Source organism: Pezoporus wallicus, unplaced genomic scaffold (assembly GCF_028554395.1).
Source record: "Pezoporus wallicus isolate ANWC-B61680 ecotype Strahan unplaced genomic scaffold, APGP_CSIRO_Pwel_v1 scaffold_2146, whole genome shotgun sequence".
Taxonomy (NCBI): Eukaryota; Metazoa; Chordata; class Aves; order Psittaciformes; family Psittacidae; genus Pezoporus; species Pezoporus wallicus.
In genome coordinates this window covers 4,286,239-4,302,645 of record NW_026639769.1, presented here as the reverse complement: position 1 = coordinate 4,302,645, position 16,407 = coordinate 4,286,239, and the positions used below count along the sequence as shown (strand labels likewise).

The window sequence follows — 16,407 nt, the reverse complement described above, 5'->3', positions numbered from 1 at the left end:
CTTAAGCTTAGTTTCAACATAATGCAGACTCCGAGAAAGTTTAGAGGAGGTAAGGACAGGCTTTCCTTAGCTCTATTCTTCCTTATCTGATTCATGCAGCATCAGAGAAAGCCACACCCTAGAAGCTGCAGGGTTTGCCTCGGAGGTTGATTCGCAGCTAGCACAGCACAGCACAGCAAAGCAGAAGCAGAACACAGAAAAGTATAGAAAATGTAAGCCCACCACTGGCTGGAGATCCTGGCCAGTTAGGAAGAACTAGATGAAAGCAGTCACACATCTTGGTAGATTATGGTGGTACAGCAATAACAAGAGAGGAAAACTTTGTCTTTTCAGAGGATCCCAGTGCAGAATCAGTCCCAATAAAGAGGAGGAGATGGAGACTTTGTAATTCTGTGCTGCAGGGAAAGTGCAGCTAGACTGAAACTAAATGCTGACACACTCCTTAGCCTCTCAGTGAATATACATCCTTGGATGCCAACCAGATTATTCTGGGCTGCCCTGCATTGCATTATGCCTGACTGATCGTTGCTTGCAGAGCTGGAGCTTCAGGTCATTGCAGAGAGAGAAAAGGAGTGATGTGGATGTTCCTAGCAGAGCCTGAAGATACTTAGGGAGACTGATGAAGGATACCCCTGCTGCCTGGCTGCCCGATTGGCTGCTGCGCTCCCCAAGCTACAGTTGAGAGGGCAGCAGCTTCCCAGTGATGGAGAGAGCCAGGAGAGCCCAGGGGGAAATGGGACGGACAAATGGCAAGGCAGATTTCTGCATGCTTCCCTGAGCAAACACAGGGAGGTATGCAAGAAAGGGGAGCAGACACTGGGATTTTCCTTCCCTTCCCTCTGAAGCAGGGCCTGATCCAAACACCCCTGAAGACAGCAGAATGGATCCCACTCATCTATCAGTGCTTAAAATCACATGCTTAAACCCTGGACATCCAACAAAGGAATGGGCTTGGGACACACTCTGTAAATGAACTTCAGTTCACGGCCAGCAACTTACCACCATCAAGAATTAAAACCAGCAGGATAAAAGTTATAAGTAGATTTTCTGTGTTGTACTTGTGATAATACTCGGCCATTTATGCAGTGCACATCAGACAAAGAAACCCCAAAGCCCCTCTCTGCGTTTCATTGGTAATTTTTACAAAACATGGAAGTCATGCTGCCATTCCTCATGCAGCCAGCCTGGGGCCAAAACCAGCTGCTGTGCAAAGATGCACATTATGTCCAATCAAGTGCCCTCTGAGATTAATGGGAAAAGTTTCCCCCACACTAGTGGGAACTGAGGAGAAGATAAGAGCAGCCCGTTTGACCCGGGAGGTGGGTGCTGCTGAAAGCAGGGTGCTCCGGGACAGGAGGAGGCTGCAGGCTGCCGCCTAGGCAATGAGGTGCTGCGGAGGGGTGAGCATCACCCAGCTGCCTTCCTTCTCTCCTCGGGGGAAAACCCTCTTTGTCACCCTCTTGTCCCTCTTCCAGAGCTGCTGGAAAGAAGGCTGCACCGACCCTGCTGCTTCCCCCCTCTGGAGCAAAGCACCAGAACCCCCTCTCTACCCCCAACCGGGGGGGAAGGACGACACACACATCCCTCCTTTCCCTTCTTCCACACCCAGGGCCTGGGGCTGCTTTCCCCAGCCCCCTTCTGCCACCCAGTCCCTCCCCGTCAGAGAGGAGAAAGCTCCAGTGTGTGCTGAACCCCAATACAAGTTCTGTCTGGAGTGGAGAGGTACCGGGCAGTGCCCGGAAGCAGCAGGGGTAGCAGGGGGCACTCGGGGTGTCACAGCTGGGCACTTGGGGCAATGAAAGAACACGGAGTGGGGGGACAAACATGAAGGCGGTGGCACCTCCCATGTGAGAAACCCTGAGGGGAACCACAGAGGCAGACTGTGAGGACAAAGGCATCTGGGGAGCATCACCATACCCCCACTGTGCTGTGTCCCTGGGGAAATCCTCCTCTCCCGGGGATCTTCTCCCCACATGGGGCAAGGGGGATCCCCCAAATCTGCCACTCTCCCCAGCAGCAGACCCTGCCCACCTTGCTGCACTCCCCAGACACCTTCCTTAGTCCCCAGGAAGCCCCCCCCCCCCCCCCCGTGGATGTTTTACCTGGGGGGAATTGTGCAGGGGAAAAATGGGTGCTAACAGCCTGTCTTGGGCTCTCACGTGGCTCCAGCAAGATCTGGGATTCCCCCACTGGCACCTGCAGTGGGGTAACTGGGAGCCAGCAAAGAACCCTCGAGCACCTGTGGGTGATGTTATGCGTCGAAGTGCTTAACCCCATCCCCGGCACTAATTGCATTTGCAGGACGAGGCCCAGCTGGGTCTGAGCTGGGAGGGGACCAACAGCAAAGAGCTCAACCCTTGTCGCTCTCTTCCTATGAGCACCCCGCCCTAGAAATCCGAGCACTCGCTTCATTTCGCCCCTGGAGGCTGTCTGGACGGTGCTCCTTGTCTGAGAAGCTCCAGCTAGCAGATTTTCCTCTTCCTGCTCTTTTTCTCCTTGAATGTTGCGCTAGGCCGGGTCTCTCCTACCATGGGGGTCTCCCGGTGCCCTGGGGGATGCTTTACTGCTGCACCCTGAGCCCCCTGGCCCTTGCTGACATCGCTGGAGCTGTGATGTTCCTGTTTGGGAGGTTTTTGACCCCAATTGCTTGTGTCGTGAGCAGTCTGGGGTTGTGTTCTATTCCATGTTAATGGAGTTGTGCTAAACCAGGGGCTGGTGTGTTGTTTGAGAAGGGAATCGAGACCGTTCCTTGCCGCGGGTGGGCAGCAAGAGGAGCAAACTTCGTTGTTTCTGACTGATTTGCCAGAGAGCACAGAAGGGAGCACTTCCCTTCTGGTGCTGCACGGCCGGCCAGATGGTTTGCTGCAGGCAGAGCGAAGCAGCCCCTTGCTGGCCCTTGCTGGCCCTTGCTGGCCAAGTGCCCTCTCCTCTCTTGCACAGCAAAGCAAGGGTTTTCATCCAAACTAAGTTGGTGGAACATCCAGAAAGGGTAGTTTAAGGCAACCTGTTCACAGGGCTACTCAGTCTCTCCTATCAGGGCACTGGAAACAAGCTCATGTGTCTCGCAGGCAGGCCAGGGATGCTAGTTTATGTGCTGGCCTTTTGTGAGCTTTGCATCATTCTTGTTCTACAGGGGCAAGGCACGTGAGGGTCTTGGTCCTCACTTAAACAGTTTGCACTGCAAAGCCAGGCTCTGTGGAGTTGCCTTGGGCTGCTGAGTTGTGGCAAGAGTCTTTGTCGGGGAGTTGGAAGAACATCTGCAGGTGTGCTCTCCAAAACACTGACACTGACCCTGCCACCAAAGCATAGGATGTTCAGGTTTGGTGGTTCCTGTGAAGCTTGTCCCCTCTGAACAGCTGCTGTGTCTGTCATGCAGGGCTGTTGCTGTAACCAGGCTCACTTGGCAACTTGCAGCCTTCTGCAGGGAAGCAGGGCTCAGGGCTTGCTCCCTTCTTGTATTACACTAAGCCTTGGCTGGAGGGGCACTTGAGAAAGCAGCACAAGGGGCTTGTGAAGGGCTGTCTCCAGGATGATAAAAAGAGAAATTCCCCAGCTATAATCCTTCCCTTGATGAGGCAGACAAGCATGCTCCAGTAAACATGTATCATGTTACAGCCTGCGGAGGTGGGGGATAAAGCCCGCTGGAGGCACTTGCTTCCAAAGAGAGGGTGCCCTAGCAGGGCCTTTCGCTTCTCCCCACACCCTTCTCTTTCAGTGTAAAATGCATACAAGGGTGCCAAGGGGCTGGGCAGCCCTGAGCAGTAGATGAACAAGTGTGTCTTGCACCAGTGTCCTGTCTCATAGCTGGGGAGGGTACAGAGAAGCCCGGGGTCATCTCCAGTAGGTCCAGCAGGGATCAAACCTCGGAGCCAAACCCCACGAGGGATGCGCTGGCCTGGGTGAGGTCTGAAGGCTGTGGATGGGTTTCCTGTGTTTTCCACGTACTAGGAACAAATCCTGGCTGTACTCTGAGCATAGCATGGCTGTTCAGCCTGTTGCAGGAAGAGAGTCCTGTGCTGAGAGGATTGTGGAATGCATCCACTGGAGTGCATGAAGTTCTTGCAGATGTGTTCAAGCCCCTTGTTCTGAGCTAATACTGGACCATGCTTTTCATCCTGGGAGCCAGTGTTCAAGATGTGAGCAGCACTGCTCTTTTCTCCCAACTGCTTGACAGACCTGCCAGAAGTAAGGTCAGGGCTTGCTGCCTGCTATTGTGCCACTTGGGCTTGCTTTTACTAGGCTGTGTTTGGGTCGTAACTGTGGAATTGCAGCCCCAGTGACCAGGGGGTTGAGCCGGTGTCCCCTAAGTCATAGTCAGTACCATAGCTGGGTCATAGTCAGCACCTGCCCCATAGTCAGCACCACAGCCTGAGTTCTCCTCAGGCTTCGCTTCACACCTTACCCTGACTAGAAGCCAGAAGCATTTGGCTAACCTGAAGCCAGGAGATGACTCAAAATCCCCACTTGCTTTAGGAAAACTGGCACCCTGCATTCACGGGGTCCTAAAGGTTGTGGGGAGGTGGTGGATTGGGGCTGGTGGACACAAGGACACAGCATCTGCCTGGCCTGACACAGTGTGGGACTTGGTTGCCACCCTATCAGCACTGAACCCCAGTGCTTTCCCTTCTGCCCCAAGGTCCTTCCCTTTCTGCTGCTGTCTCACTGTGCTGAGGTGGCCCTGTGCTGGTTTAGAGGTCTTGCCGCTTCTGCCAGCCCTGAGGGCTGTCTAGAAAGCACGAGTAGTCCCTGGGTGTGTCTGTGGAGCTCCTGAGCCTAAAGGTCTGCCAGTTCCTGAAGTGAAGACATAGGATCCATAGGATAAGAGGGTGAGCTTCCTGCCCTGGTGCATCTTGTCCCCATCTCTTCATGCCTACTCCCTCTTGGAATTCAATCCTCCCAGCTCGGGAAAGAAGACTACGCAGGGCAAATCTCTCTTTAATAACTAAAAATGAATCTCTCATCTCTGACAAGACCAAGGCTTGTCAAGTTCTGCCTCCGGCTTGCCCACCCTCATTCTCCGAGTGCCTCACCACAGGAGGGAGGTGTCGGTTCTCTGGCATGGCTGGACCTGGAGGTTTCTTCGGGAAAAGATGTTCTTGAGGATTTTTTCTGTCAGTACTTGTCTGATGGGCGACTCTGCTTCCAAGATGTTTTGGAGTCCTCTTTTTCCTCGGGTTGTGTGGAAGCTTGTGTCTGCCTGTGCTGCTTTTTCCTGCTTGTGCACCTCTTTGCTCTGGAGCGAGGTGCTTAAAATGTGTGTGGTGATGCTGTCAGCAGCAGCCTTCCTTCCCCCCAGTATTGCCTATACGTCTAAGGGAGAGAGTAAAACCTGTCCTGCTTTTGCCACGTAGCTCTGCCCTCCTCGGCAGGACAGCTCGCCTTCCCGGGGAGCTCCGGTTCCCTGGGCACGGGCTGGCGGAAGCGGGGTCGGTCCCGGGACTGTCCCCCGTGCGCTCGAGCTGCGGGACGGGAGAGGGCCGCGGGGCGTCGCCTGGCAACGGGTGTTTTCGTCAGCGGCGCCCTCTGTGAGTTCAGGAGCGGGCTCGGACAATGGGCGTCGAGGAGCGGGCGGTGGTGGTGGGTAAAGAGGCGCGGCAGGGCGTGGGGCAGGGTCAGTTGCTGCAGGTACGGGGCAGGGGGGCGGAGGGAACGGGGGTCGGGGGGGCGGCGGTAGGGCTGGGGGGGGCAGAGGCTGCGGGGAAGGGGCCACCGCATCCCTGAGGGAGAGTGAGCAGGAGGCAGGCTGCCGGCTGCCCACTGTCTCTCCTACCGCCAGCAGGTCAGACTCGTGTTGTCAGCCATAGCGGCAGCCATGGCCCTACTCAGCTTGACCCAGCTGCTGGACGCCGCCTTCGGGACGCCCGATGTCGAGGCCGTGAACTTCCGAGCGCTGCGCAACCTGCTGCAGGCCATGCTGGGGCACCTGGGCCTGCAGGACCGCTCCACCTGGGGCTTGGAGCAGCCTGTGGAGCGGGACAGGTCAATGACCCTGGCAGCGGGGCAGCAGCTCCGGCAGCCGGGTGAGCAGCTGCCTGCGAAGGACCTGCTGCAGGACACCACCGGCGGCTCCGAAGCTGATGTGGCTGCCGACGTGGGGCAGCTGGTGGAGAGGGAGGAAACCGACAAGAGCAGCAGCTCCCAGGTAGCGGCTCTCCCAAGCCCCTGCGTGCTCCCCCGTTGACTCGCCTCCTCCTCCAGGGGTGGCTCTTTGCCCTTGGTATCAGCTTCAGCGCTCCTGCACAGAGCTCAGCACGGGCAGGCAGGGCTGGATGCAGCCCTGCTGACATGGGTTTGTGTGATGGCTTCCATTGGGGCAGGGTGGGGACCAAGTTCCCGGTCTGCAGGGACCCTCCCATGGGGCTCATGCCTGCCACCCTCCTCTCCTAGGACACATCTGTCTACCAGGATCTCCTTGAGGAGATTAGCCAGATGAAGGAGGCGCAGTCCCGCATGCAGGGAGAAATCCGCATGATCCAGGAGGCGCTTGGCTTGGTGAGCTGCTGCTGGTGTCCCCAGGAGGGAGCTGGCCTCTTGCTCCCCTCCCTGCATCACCCTGCATCTCCTTGCAGCCCGTGTCCTCCTGCCTTGGATGTCACCTAGTGTGAAGGGCACTGGAAGGGAAGAGTGGGAAGGGTGCCCCAAGAGGGAAGCATGGGAGCTCAGCCCACCCTACCTGGAGCCCCGGGGAGGGCAGGAATGGACAGCACTGCCTGCAGCTCAAGCTGCTGGCAGAGGTAACTGTGTATGTCCACCCAAGTGGCCCTAAGGCACTTCTTAACTGAACACCCATTAAAGTACCATGGGTGCTGGGAAAGGAGGGTCAAGATCTACCAGTGCAATACAGCAGCAGCCCCCAGGCACAAGCCTGCCCAGCATCCGTCTGTCTAGTGCCTAAGTTAATTTGCAGGTGCTTCTGTTCAGTCCTGCTTCTGCATCCTGACTGCCGTCCCTCTCCTCTCCCCACTCTAGGGGAACCTCCAGGATGCTGCCGGCCAGCTGCCAGGCCTCTGCAACCTAAGGACTCTGGCCAGTGATGTGGTATGGTTATGAGCACGCCAGATCCTGCTACAGGACAGGAGATGGCTGCATCCCTGGGGGACCAATGCAGGCAGTGCCTCTGCACTAGGGCATGGTCCCCAGCAGTGCTGGGTGTGTGTGGGAGTGCTCCTGTGGGCCCCACCATCCCTTTATCCCTTCCTTCCCCAGCAAATGCTGAAGGAAAGGCTGTGCCTCTACCCGGACCCTGAGGAGGTCAACAACATGGTGCACTGGGATGTGCTAAAGGATTGCCTGGTGGGCAGCAAAGGAGAACAAGGCAGAGATGGAGGAAGACCCAGAGAACAAGGAGACCAGTCTGCCACCACCAAGTCTCCCACTTCAGATGTGGACACCTCACATGGGGCAAGCTCAGTGCTGAGATCTAGAGACAGCTCAATGGTGCTGAAGGATCCTGGAACAGCTCTAACAGCCCCTAAGCAGCAGGGAGACATTCCCTCAGATCAGAGGGGGGATGCTAGCACCACAGTGGTGATGCAGGCAGTGTCGCAGGATGCACAGATCACCAGCTTGGGGACACAACCAGGGTCTACGGGCATCCAGACCACCACCCTTGAGACACAGCCAGAGTCTACTGTCACTCAGACCACTATCTCAGAAAGGCGGCTCAGCACACAGCTTCACCAGGCAGGCCCCCTGGAAGCAGAGACTCTCTTGCCAGCAGCCCAGGGATTTGAGATCCCACTCGACACTGATCCCAGGGCCATGTCCCACTTGCAAGAGCTGGCCTTGCCCTCAGGCTCCAGCAGTGCTTACCACAATGCCTGCAAGTGTTACATGGAGACGGTGGAGGCTCTCAAGCAGATTGGGCAGCTCAGACACCTCTATGCTTCCCTGAAGGAGCAGGTGGCCCAGCTAGAAGCCACCAGGTTGGAGCGGACTGACCTGGAGAAGCTGTGCCTGCTCCTCCAGGAGGGAGGTGAGAACTCTGGGAGGCTTGTGGGGGGTGTTTGAAATGCTGGGTCTGGAGCTGGTTGTGCTCAGAGCCTCGCCCATAGGGTGAGACCCCTTCACTGACAGTGTGTCCCCTTGTACTGTGTTCTTCTAGGCCAGGAGAGCGTTGCCAACACACTGGGTGACCTCCAGGGCCAGGTGTCATCTCTGCAGGGCTTGGCCAGTGACCTGCAGGGCTTGTCCAGGGACCTGCAGAGCCTGGCCAGTGATCTTCAGGGAGAGAAGGGGAAGGTAAGGAGTCCCCGAGAGAGATGCAGGGATGCTGGGAGAGTTGGGCATGGAGAAGGCAGCTGAAGAGCCCCTGTGCTGGGATGACACAGGGGCCATGCCCTGACTCTGCCCCCACTGCCATTCCCAGATCAGGATACTGGAGAGTGCCCTTGGCAAACTGGAGGCAGCCAGAGCCAGCTGGCAAATGGACCTCAGCAACCAGCTCAGCCTGCGATTGGGGTAAAAGGACAGGAGAGGGTTTTGTTCCCTGTGGGGCTGCAAGGGAGCCCAGGAGGGCTGGGAGCATCCCATGATGGGGGGAGAGGGATGCCCCCTGAGCAACTAAGCTTGTGAAGACTAAGCCTGCCTGTACCACCATCTTGCTGACCAGGTCCAAACCGCAGGAGGTAAAGCGGGACATGAAGGATCTGGCAGAGCAGCAGCAAATAAGCAAGGCTGCACTGGATCAGTTGGTGACCCAGACGGCCAAGGAGGAGCAGGAGCAGGTGAGGTGTGGGGGGAGCTCCCACCACCTGCTGGCTCTTTGAGATGGTCCTGGTGGGGTTCCCAGCCACATCCCCTGGCTGGCTGGGGCCATGGAGCCTCCATGGCACTTGGGATTGTTGGTTGTATCTGTCCCATCTCAGAGGTGATTCCTCTTCCCCTTCTGCAGCTGGAAGAGCTGAGAGTGATGGAGAGCATGGGGCAGGAGGAGGCAGTATGCCCCATGTGCAGCAGTGACACCAGCACACGTTTGGGGAAGCTTCTGCGGTGCTATGAGAAGCTGCAGGGGCTGGTGGACTCACTCATGTCGAGCAAGAAGAGGGGCAAGGTGGTGAGGCAGCTGCCAGGGAAGAGCCAGGTAGGGAGATGGCAGCATGAGGGACTTGGGAGGGGGCTGCCAGAACCATGCCCGCCTGTTTGTGCTTCGGTGTTATGTGGGGGAGTTCCTTGCTCCCCCCCCATATTGTCTTGTCTACAGCAGAGAGGGAGATTCAAGCCATGCTGCAAATGTCCTGCTGGCACTGGGAGCCTATGGCCACTGGCCCAGTAAGCCAGGTCTGTCCCCCTGGGCAGCCTCCGCATCTTGCATGGCACTACCTTGTTATTTTCCTCCCTGGAGCAGGACCAGGAGGTGCTGAAGCGCATCCAGGCTGCCATCCTGCAGATGCAAGAGGAGTATGAAAAGCTTAACTCTGTCATGGGGAGCCTCCTGGATGACAGTCGCCAGCAGCAGAAAGATATCGAGGTAGATGGCTGAAACCCCTGTGGTGTTAGAGCATCCTCCAGGCAGGGGACCATAAGTGATTTGCCCTGTGGAGATTAAATTACCTTTCCCAGAGGATTCTGTGTGGAGGGAGAAGCAGGGGTGCTCCTGCACAATGTCACAGGATGCTTTTTCTGTGTTGGAAGGGTCTGTTCCAGTCCTTGGAGAGGCTGGAGAAGGAGAAGGCAGACAAAGAGGACCTGGAGCTAGGAATGGATGAGGTACAACCTCAGGGGGCCTAAGCACCAGGCAAGGGGGTCCTGGGCAGGGTGATAAATGCCCCTTGTCCCCTGGGAGCTTGGTGGCAGAGCTGGCCTGGGGGACGGAGGATTTCTCACCCAGCTGCAAGTCTCTCTGTCTCCCCACATGTCCCTTGGGCTGGTGGGACTGACCCCATGGGGGTGATGGGGCGAGTGGGACCACACAGCTGTGGTCCTGCTGGAGTGCTTTTGCCTCTGCCCCTGCAATGAGCTGATCCTGGCTGTTGTTCCTCCATCCTTTCCCCACCGTTCTCCTGCCTTTCCCTGTTGCTAGAAAGCAGACAAAGGTGCCTTGGAAAGCAAAGTCAGCTGCGCCCAATTTGAGGCAAGCCTAGAGCTGCTGAAGGAGAGAAACCAGGAGGTGCTGAGCCGGGTGACAGGCCAGGAGCATGGGCTGCACGAGGTCCAGCAGCAGCTGCGGGAGGAGATGGCCTCCAAGGTGAGGGGCGGCTCATCACCACTGCGTAAAAATGGTACCTTTGGGGCTTGGTGGCCCAAGGCAGCATCCTCCTGAGGATTCTTGCTCCTGGCTTTTCCCTGGGGATGCAGTGTCCCATTCTGGAGCTGCTACCTGAGGGAGTGTCTGTCTGCAGCTGGATCGCCTGGAGCTGGGGCCGTTCCAGCAGCAGCTGGATGAACACTGGAAGAGCAGCCTCAAGCGGCTCAAGGAAATGGCACCACCAATGGAAGCTGACAATGCAGCTGGGATTAGGAAGTGAGTGCAATATTGACAGCACTCGCCTTGTTCCCACTTTGTCCTTGCCCGCATCCCTTGCTCCCATGGTGCTCTGGGTGCCTGTGGCAGTGGTTCCCACAGCATTGGAGGTTTTTGGGCGCTCCCCTCTGTGGATTCTCCTGTGCCTAAGATGAGGTGGAGCTTTTTCCCAGGAGGAAGCCCGCAACCAACCACTCTCCCTCATCCTATCCCCTTTCTTCTGTAACCAGCCAGCAGGCTGGGACCTTGCTGGCGTTGGGGGGGATAAACCAGGCTCAAAACCAGGTTTCCCAACTCACCCAGCCCTTTCTCCCCTCCCCAGGCAGCTGCTGGTGGATTTCCAGTGTCTGTCTTGTGACAGGCGACTCAGCATGCAGGTGCCTGGCTCGTGAGTACCAACCAGCACAGGCACATCAGGAGTCTGCATGGGTGGGATGGGGGAGATGGGTGCTAGTGGTGCTCTGGGCCAGGCATGGGGTTTGGGGTGTCTGCCTGCAAGGGTCTGATCCTGCCCAGCACCCTCCACAGGCCTGCCCATCAGCAGGAGGATTAGGACCCCTCTCTGAGGGCAGCAGGCAGGGGATGCCATGAGGTACAAGCCTGTGGGGTTTGGGGTGATGCCACGAGCCAAGGTAGGTCATTTGTCCCCTGTCACCCACTGATGGCTCTTGCCCTCCCCAGGGCTATCCCACCCTTTCCACCACTGGTCCCTCACGCCACTGGACAATCCTACCCTATTCTGAAGATGGAGCAAACCTACAGGTAGGGGACATGAGACCCATCCCCATCCCTGGGGTGCAGGATGGCTCTGCCCTAGCGAGGGAGAGTCCTTCCCTTAGCTGGGGTAAAGGGCTCTGCTCCCTGGGCAGGGCAGGGGAGCAGAGATGTGCCACAGAGGCTCAGCTGTGCTTGCCCCAGGCCTGGGGGTTTTACAGCCTCCCCCCTGTGCTGCCCTGTTTCTCTCTCAGTGGCGCTGAAGCCACATGTGCTGAGTTGTGTGCTGGGTGGTGAGTGTTCCCATACCCTATCCTGCAGGGAGCGGATGCCTGCATGCAGGTACCCCACCTTGCCACGGCAGTGTGGGGGCCAGCATACCCTCACACACCCGCTGCAGCGCAGCCTGTGCCTTCAGCTTGTCCAGCCCAGCACCCCACAGGTACTCCAGCCATCCACCCTGCTCCCCAGCAAGGTAGGGATGAAGAAAGAAGGGATCTGGCGGGGGTGGCTGAGGTTGGGAGGGTGATGCTGAGCATCTGGGGAGGATCCATGCCTTGGTTTCACCAGGAGAGATGGGTATAGAGGGTTGCTTGGGGATGCTGAATTCAGCCCCATGCTTTAGCCAACCCATTCTCTCCTCCCCAGCACGACAAGATAGAGCAGTTGGGCCAGGACAGCTGCAGGACTGACCCCTGCCCCTCAGCCCCTGGCACCACTGGCCCACTGGAACACAGGTCAGCCTCATCCCGCAGCCACCCTCTCCAAGTACACCGGCCCCACCCACCCCTCCAGCTCCGCAGGATGGATGCAGCAACCGGGCGGCCGGGAAGGACTCTGCGTCACCAGCTGAATCCACCCCAGCAGGCGAGGAAGTAGCTCCCAGCAGCAGCAATAAATGGTGATGTTCAGCAAAGTGCCTGTGTGGCCTTAGTGGGGGGACCCTAGCTTGCGATCTGCCCTTGGCCTGTGGCCACATATCACTGAAGGAGCTGAAAACGGCCCTTGGCCACCCCACTGCTCCTCATCCCCAGGGTCGGAGCAACCTGAGCTGCTGTGCTCCCCCTGGCATCTCCATGAGCCCTGTGTGGCCCTAATGGCCCCTGCTAGGGAAGCCTGTGGCCCCAGAGTGGGGCTGGGGAAGCTGGGCAGTGCAGCAGGAGGAGGAGGATGCTCAGTTGCTGCTGAAGGTGATAGCAAATTGGCACCTGGGTGTGAAGGGTGGTGGCAGCAGCACACGGTGAGGGACAGCTCTCAGCTCCATGCTAAAAGCAGGAAACTTGCCCATATTGTTGCCCTTGTTTTCTGATTATGAGTATTGCAGTGGCATTGGTAAAGAGCACAGAGTAGGAAGGGGCTTCAGGGCTTCATGCTACAGTTGACCTCCTTGCGATTTATGACAAGGAAGGCAACACGTGTGGCTGTAATGCTTCTGGCATCCAACTTAGATCATACCTAGCACACAATTCATCAATGAGCCATGGCATCACTTAGCAGGGACCAGCCAAGATACGGTGCCTCAAATTGCATAGGAGAGCTAACTCCCACCAGAAATAGGGTGTGTGGACTTCTGAGACTAGGATTCAACTCCCCTGGCTTCAGAAGTCTACAGAATAAAAGCTTAACACTGTGTCCCGTTGTAGCTAAAGGACTGTAGTCATCTGACCGTATGTGGTTGTTAAGAGACTGTGCTGTTGACTTCACTGTCTGTGTGGACCATGCAACCAACAGTCTTCAATCCATGACTGTAGACCCTTGAACTGTCGTGGAAGCCCTGATATCAAGCTTAGATGTAGAAACATACACAGCAGTTAGGTGAGAGGAATGCCAGTACAGGTATCCTTGGGACTGTAGATACCTATGATGAGGTGAGCTACTGCAGTGCATGCAGTACGTTTTTTCTCTATTTGCAGAACCAGCTGATCAGGAGAGCAGTGTGGCTTCTGACAAGAAAATTATTCTTAGTGCAGCAGAGGAATAAAAACCCATGGGTTGTTTCTTACTGTTGAGAGCCCTTTAAAAATTATGCTTTTGAACATAGTGAAATATTTAGTGAAGATGACAAAAGTTCAAGCAAAAATGCAGATGCAAGCACATGCGCAGGAGAGCAGCACAGCCAGAAGATTCCCCTTATTTATTCGTTTCTGCCATGTGTTCACACCTGCAAAGCTAAAATACTTCTTGTAGCAGATCTTTTTTCGGTTATCTTTATTTTTGCTTCTGATACTGGTAGTGAATTCCTGTAGAACACAGAAAGTGTGCAGGATAAGGAATGCACCAATATGTCATCATCTGACACAGGAAGCAGCAGGGCAGGACCTGGAAGAGATTCATAGCTGGGGACAAGATTCAAATGACATTTCTGAGCTTGAAGCATGACATGTGCAGGAATTAGTCCAGCACTGTACTGCCAATCACCCCAGCTCTGCTTGGGCTGCTGCCTAATGCTGAACACAAATACACTCTGGAGGTACTTCATTTCTATTACCCAAGAGATTGGATCTGCTCCTGCATGTGCCCACATCAGTCCTGTGGGAGATCTTTAAGTCCACCTGAACCCTTGAGCCTGCTGAACTCTGGATCTCCAGAGATGTTTTGTTAGGTTGTTGGAGCATATTTCATCCACATTTGCATGTCTGGGTTTCTCCACATGCGGTGGTTTAGGGTGGTACCCACTTCTGTTGTAATACTCCAGTTGATGGAGCACTCTCCTGGCATATTGATGGTCTTGGGTTCACTTCTCAGTCTGTTTTGCAAGGGTGGGGGTTTGGATCCACATCTTCCTGATTTCAGAGGAGCCAGAGACATGAATAAGGAGCAGCATTGGGTCTGGTAAGCAGTTTTTCTTGAGGCTGTTATGAAGGCTCTGTGTCTCTTGCTTGCTGAATACACTCCATGAGACAAGTCTTCCCAAATGCAGATAAAGAAAAAGTGACAGCCACTTCATGAAGGAAATGACAAGAATTCACTTCATGAAGGAAATTCAAGAATTCACAAGAATTGCCTTTGGACCAGATGTCACAGTGGCAGTCGCTCCTGAAACATGGAGTTGTCTGTGGTGCTTGCTGATAAAAGGGATCAAGACTTGGAAATGGTACAGCACACAGAGAGCTCACATTAGTAGCTCCTGTATGCTTTGTTTGCACATGCCAGCTATGTGGAACCAGGCTGGCTTGTAGCTGCATAACTACGTAGAGACCTGCCAGCCAACGTCTGCACAGCCAAAGCTCAGCCTGTCTTCCCTCACCTCTTCCCTGCCTTCCTGCTGCAAGCATTCTCAGCCTTTGAATAGAGCTGATCCTACAGTTCTCTAAGCTTGCCCTTTCTCTGTAAAATCCAAATGTCTCATTCTCTGAAAATAACCTCTCCCCAGTTGCTCATTACCTTTAGCCAGGTGGAGATGCCCTCGGGGCTGGCAGCTGGGTCTGACAGCCTTAGGGTGAGTGTGTCATGGAAACATGGAGAGATGACAGAAGAATAGGGAAAAGCAGATGCAATGTGCTACCTCTCCCTCGGGGACTGTGAACAAGAGTAAGATTAAAAAGACCTTTCTCATGACATTTCATACCCCAGAAGCATTGTAGTGGGGGAAGAGCAGTCCATGGTGCAAGTGCCCCCGTGGGCTGTGGATTGGGAAAGATGCCTATCGGGGGACTTCTCTCCATCTGCTCTGCAGCCCTTCACTGCTTGTCATGACTTTAGTCCCCTAAGGAGGCTGAGTTGGGCATGGGATGTCAGAGCTGCAAGGCTGGACCAGCCCACCAACTGAGCAATGTCACAGAGCCCAAAGTCCTTGCCTATCATAAGGAGGTTGGTGGTGTGATATTTCTGGACCCTTTGTTTCCTACTAAGTCTACAAAGACCCAAAAGTGAGATACTGGAGGGGAGTACGTTTGTGTGGCTGACAAAGGGAATAACTGCTTCAGTTTTCTGAGAGGGACATGTACAGTGTAAGTTAATGAATGCACTGTAAGAAACAAATTAATAGCCTTGCTCTTGTATCCTTGCTCTTCTCTCTTCCTTCTCTTTTTCTTTTCTCTCAAAGAAGGGATCCTTCTGTTCTTTACTGCTGATTCTCAGGTGCTGATCACTGGTCAGATGGTGCTGCCACTGCATGGACAAATATGAAAAATGGGTGACAGGAGATTCTTCCACTGAGGTCTATTTGGGCCTGCAGAGAGATGTATTGTCCTGGCAAACATGTTCACTGATGGACAGGGGTAGAGCAGTTGATGTCATCTGCCTGGACTTGTGTAAAGCGTTCGACACTGTCCCACACGACATCCTTGTCTGCAAATTGGAGAGACATCAATTTGATGGATGGACCCCTCGGTGGATAAAGAACTGGCTGGATGGCCGCATGCAAGGAGTTGTGGTCAATGGCTCAATGTCCAGCTGGAGACCAGTAACGAGTGGTGTCCCTCAGGGATCGGTGTTGGGACCGGTCTTGTTCAACATCTTTGTCACTGACATGGACAGTGGGATTGAGTGCACCCTCAGCAAGTTTGCTGATGACACCAAGCTGTGTGGTTTGGTTGATACGCTGGAGGGAAGGAATGCCATCCAGAGGGACCTTGACACGCTTGTGAGGTGGGCTGATGCCAACCTCATGAAGTTTAACCATGCCAAGTGCAAGGTCCTACACCTGGGTTGGGTCAATCCCAGGCACAGCTACAGGTTGGGCAGAGAAGAGATTCAGAGCAGCCCTGCAGAGAAGGACTTGGGGGTGTTGGTGGATGAGAAAATGAACATGAGCCAGCAGTGTGCGCTGAAAGCCAACCGTATCCTGGGCTGCATCAAAAGGAGCGTGACCAGCAGGTCCAAGGAGGTGATCCTGCCCCTCTGCTCTGCTCTCATGAGACCTCACCTGGAGTATTGTCTGCAGTTCTGGTGTCCTCAACATAAAAAGGACATGGAACTGTTGGAACAAGTCCAGAGGAGGGCCACAAGGATGATCAGGGGACTGGAGCACCTCCTGTATGAAGACAGGCCGAGGAAGTTGGGGCTGTTCAGCCTGGAGAAGAGAAGGCTGCGTGGAGACCTCAGAGCAGCTTCCAGTATCTGAAGGGGGGCTATAGGGATGCTGTGGAGGGACTCTTCATTAGGGACTGTAGTGATAGGACAAGGGGTAACGGGTTCAAACTTAAACAGGGGAAGTTTAGATTGGATATAAGGAGGAAGTTCTTTACCGTGAGGGTGGGGAGGCACTGGAATAGGTTGCCCAGGGAAGT

At 55.3% G+C, this 16,407-nt stretch overlaps 3 protein-coding genes across 4 annotated transcripts; all 3 read left to right on the top strand.

Moving 5' to 3' along the window:
- Positions 1–5,550: 5,550 nt before the first annotated feature.
- LOC130602853 (uncharacterized) lies at positions 5,551–7,733 on the top strand. The gene is made up of 6 exons (XM_057416095.1): positions 5,551–5,625; positions 5,780–6,142; positions 6,388–6,492; positions 6,970–7,038; positions 7,207–7,401; positions 7,659–7,733. The coding sequence occupies exons 1-6, from the start codon at positions 5,551–5,553 to the stop codon at positions 7,731–7,733; spliced, it is 882 nt and encodes a 293-aa protein (XP_057272078.1).
- Positions 7,680–10,882, top strand: LOC130602865 (glutamine-rich protein 2-like). Of its 2 annotated transcripts, none has more exons than XM_057416113.1 (10): positions 7,680–7,975; positions 8,105–8,241; positions 8,369–8,460; positions 8,612–8,726; positions 8,894–9,082; positions 9,344–9,469; positions 9,634–9,708; positions 10,022–10,186; positions 10,341–10,462; positions 10,785–10,882. In XM_057416113.1, the coding sequence occupies exons 1-10, from the start codon at positions 7,762–7,764 to the stop codon at positions 10,852–10,854; spliced, it is 1,305 nt and encodes a 434-aa protein (XP_057272096.1). In that variant the 5' UTR covers positions 7,680–7,761; the 3' UTR covers positions 10,855–10,882. The 2 variants fall into 2 exon arrangements, with proteins under 2 accessions (XP_057272096.1, XP_057272097.1); XM_057416114.1 differs by having other exon boundaries at positions 7,689–7,975; positions 9,347–9,469.
- Positions 10,883–11,049: 167 nt separating this feature from the next.
- LOC130602852 (glutamine-rich protein 2-like) lies at positions 11,050–12,055 on the top strand. Its single transcript, XM_057416093.1, has 4 exons — positions 11,050–11,054; positions 11,144–11,224; positions 11,498–11,651; positions 11,825–12,055. Exons 1-4 carry the CDS (start codon positions 11,050–11,052, stop codon positions 12,053–12,055), a joined length of 471 nt encoding a protein of 156 aa, XP_057272076.1.
- The last annotated feature ends 4,352 nt before the right edge of the window (positions 12,056–16,407 follow it).

Excerpts from the sequence above, each read along its gene's own strand:
- LOC130602853 (XM_057416095.1), top strand. The coding sequence starts at position 5,551 with ATGGGCGTCGAGGAGCGGGCGGTGGTGGTGGGTAAAGAGGCGCGGCAG. Across the intron at positions 6,493-6,969 it reads TCCAGGAGGCGCTTGGCTTG|GGGAACCTCCAGGATGCTGC; the intron begins GTGAGCTGCTGC and ends TCCCCACTCTAG. Across the intron at positions 7,039-7,206 it reads GGACTCTGGCCAGTGATGTG|CAAATGCTGAAGGAAAGGCT; the intron begins GTATGGTTATGA and ends TTCCTTCCCCAG.
- LOC130602865 (XM_057416113.1), top strand. The coding sequence starts at position 7,762 with ATGTCCCACTTGCAAGAGCTGGCCTTGCCCTCAGGCTCCAGCAGTGCT. Across the intron at positions 8,461-8,611 it reads CAGCTCAGCCTGCGATTGGG|GTCCAAACCGCAGGAGGTAA; the intron begins GTAAAAGGACAG and ends CTTGCTGACCAG. Across the intron at positions 9,083-9,343 it reads AGCTGCCAGGGAAGAGCCAG|CAGGACCAGGAGGTGCTGAA; the intron begins GTAGGGAGATGG and ends TCCTCCCTGGAG.
- LOC130602852 (XM_057416093.1), top strand. Across the intron at positions 11,225-11,497 it reads AAGATGGAGCAAACCTACAG|GGAGCGGATGCCTGCATGCA; the intron begins GTAGGGGACATG and ends CCTATCCTGCAG. Across the intron at positions 11,652-11,824 it reads CCACCCTGCTCCCCAGCAAG|CACGACAAGATAGAGCAGTT; the intron begins GTAGGGATGAAG and ends TCTCCTCCCCAG.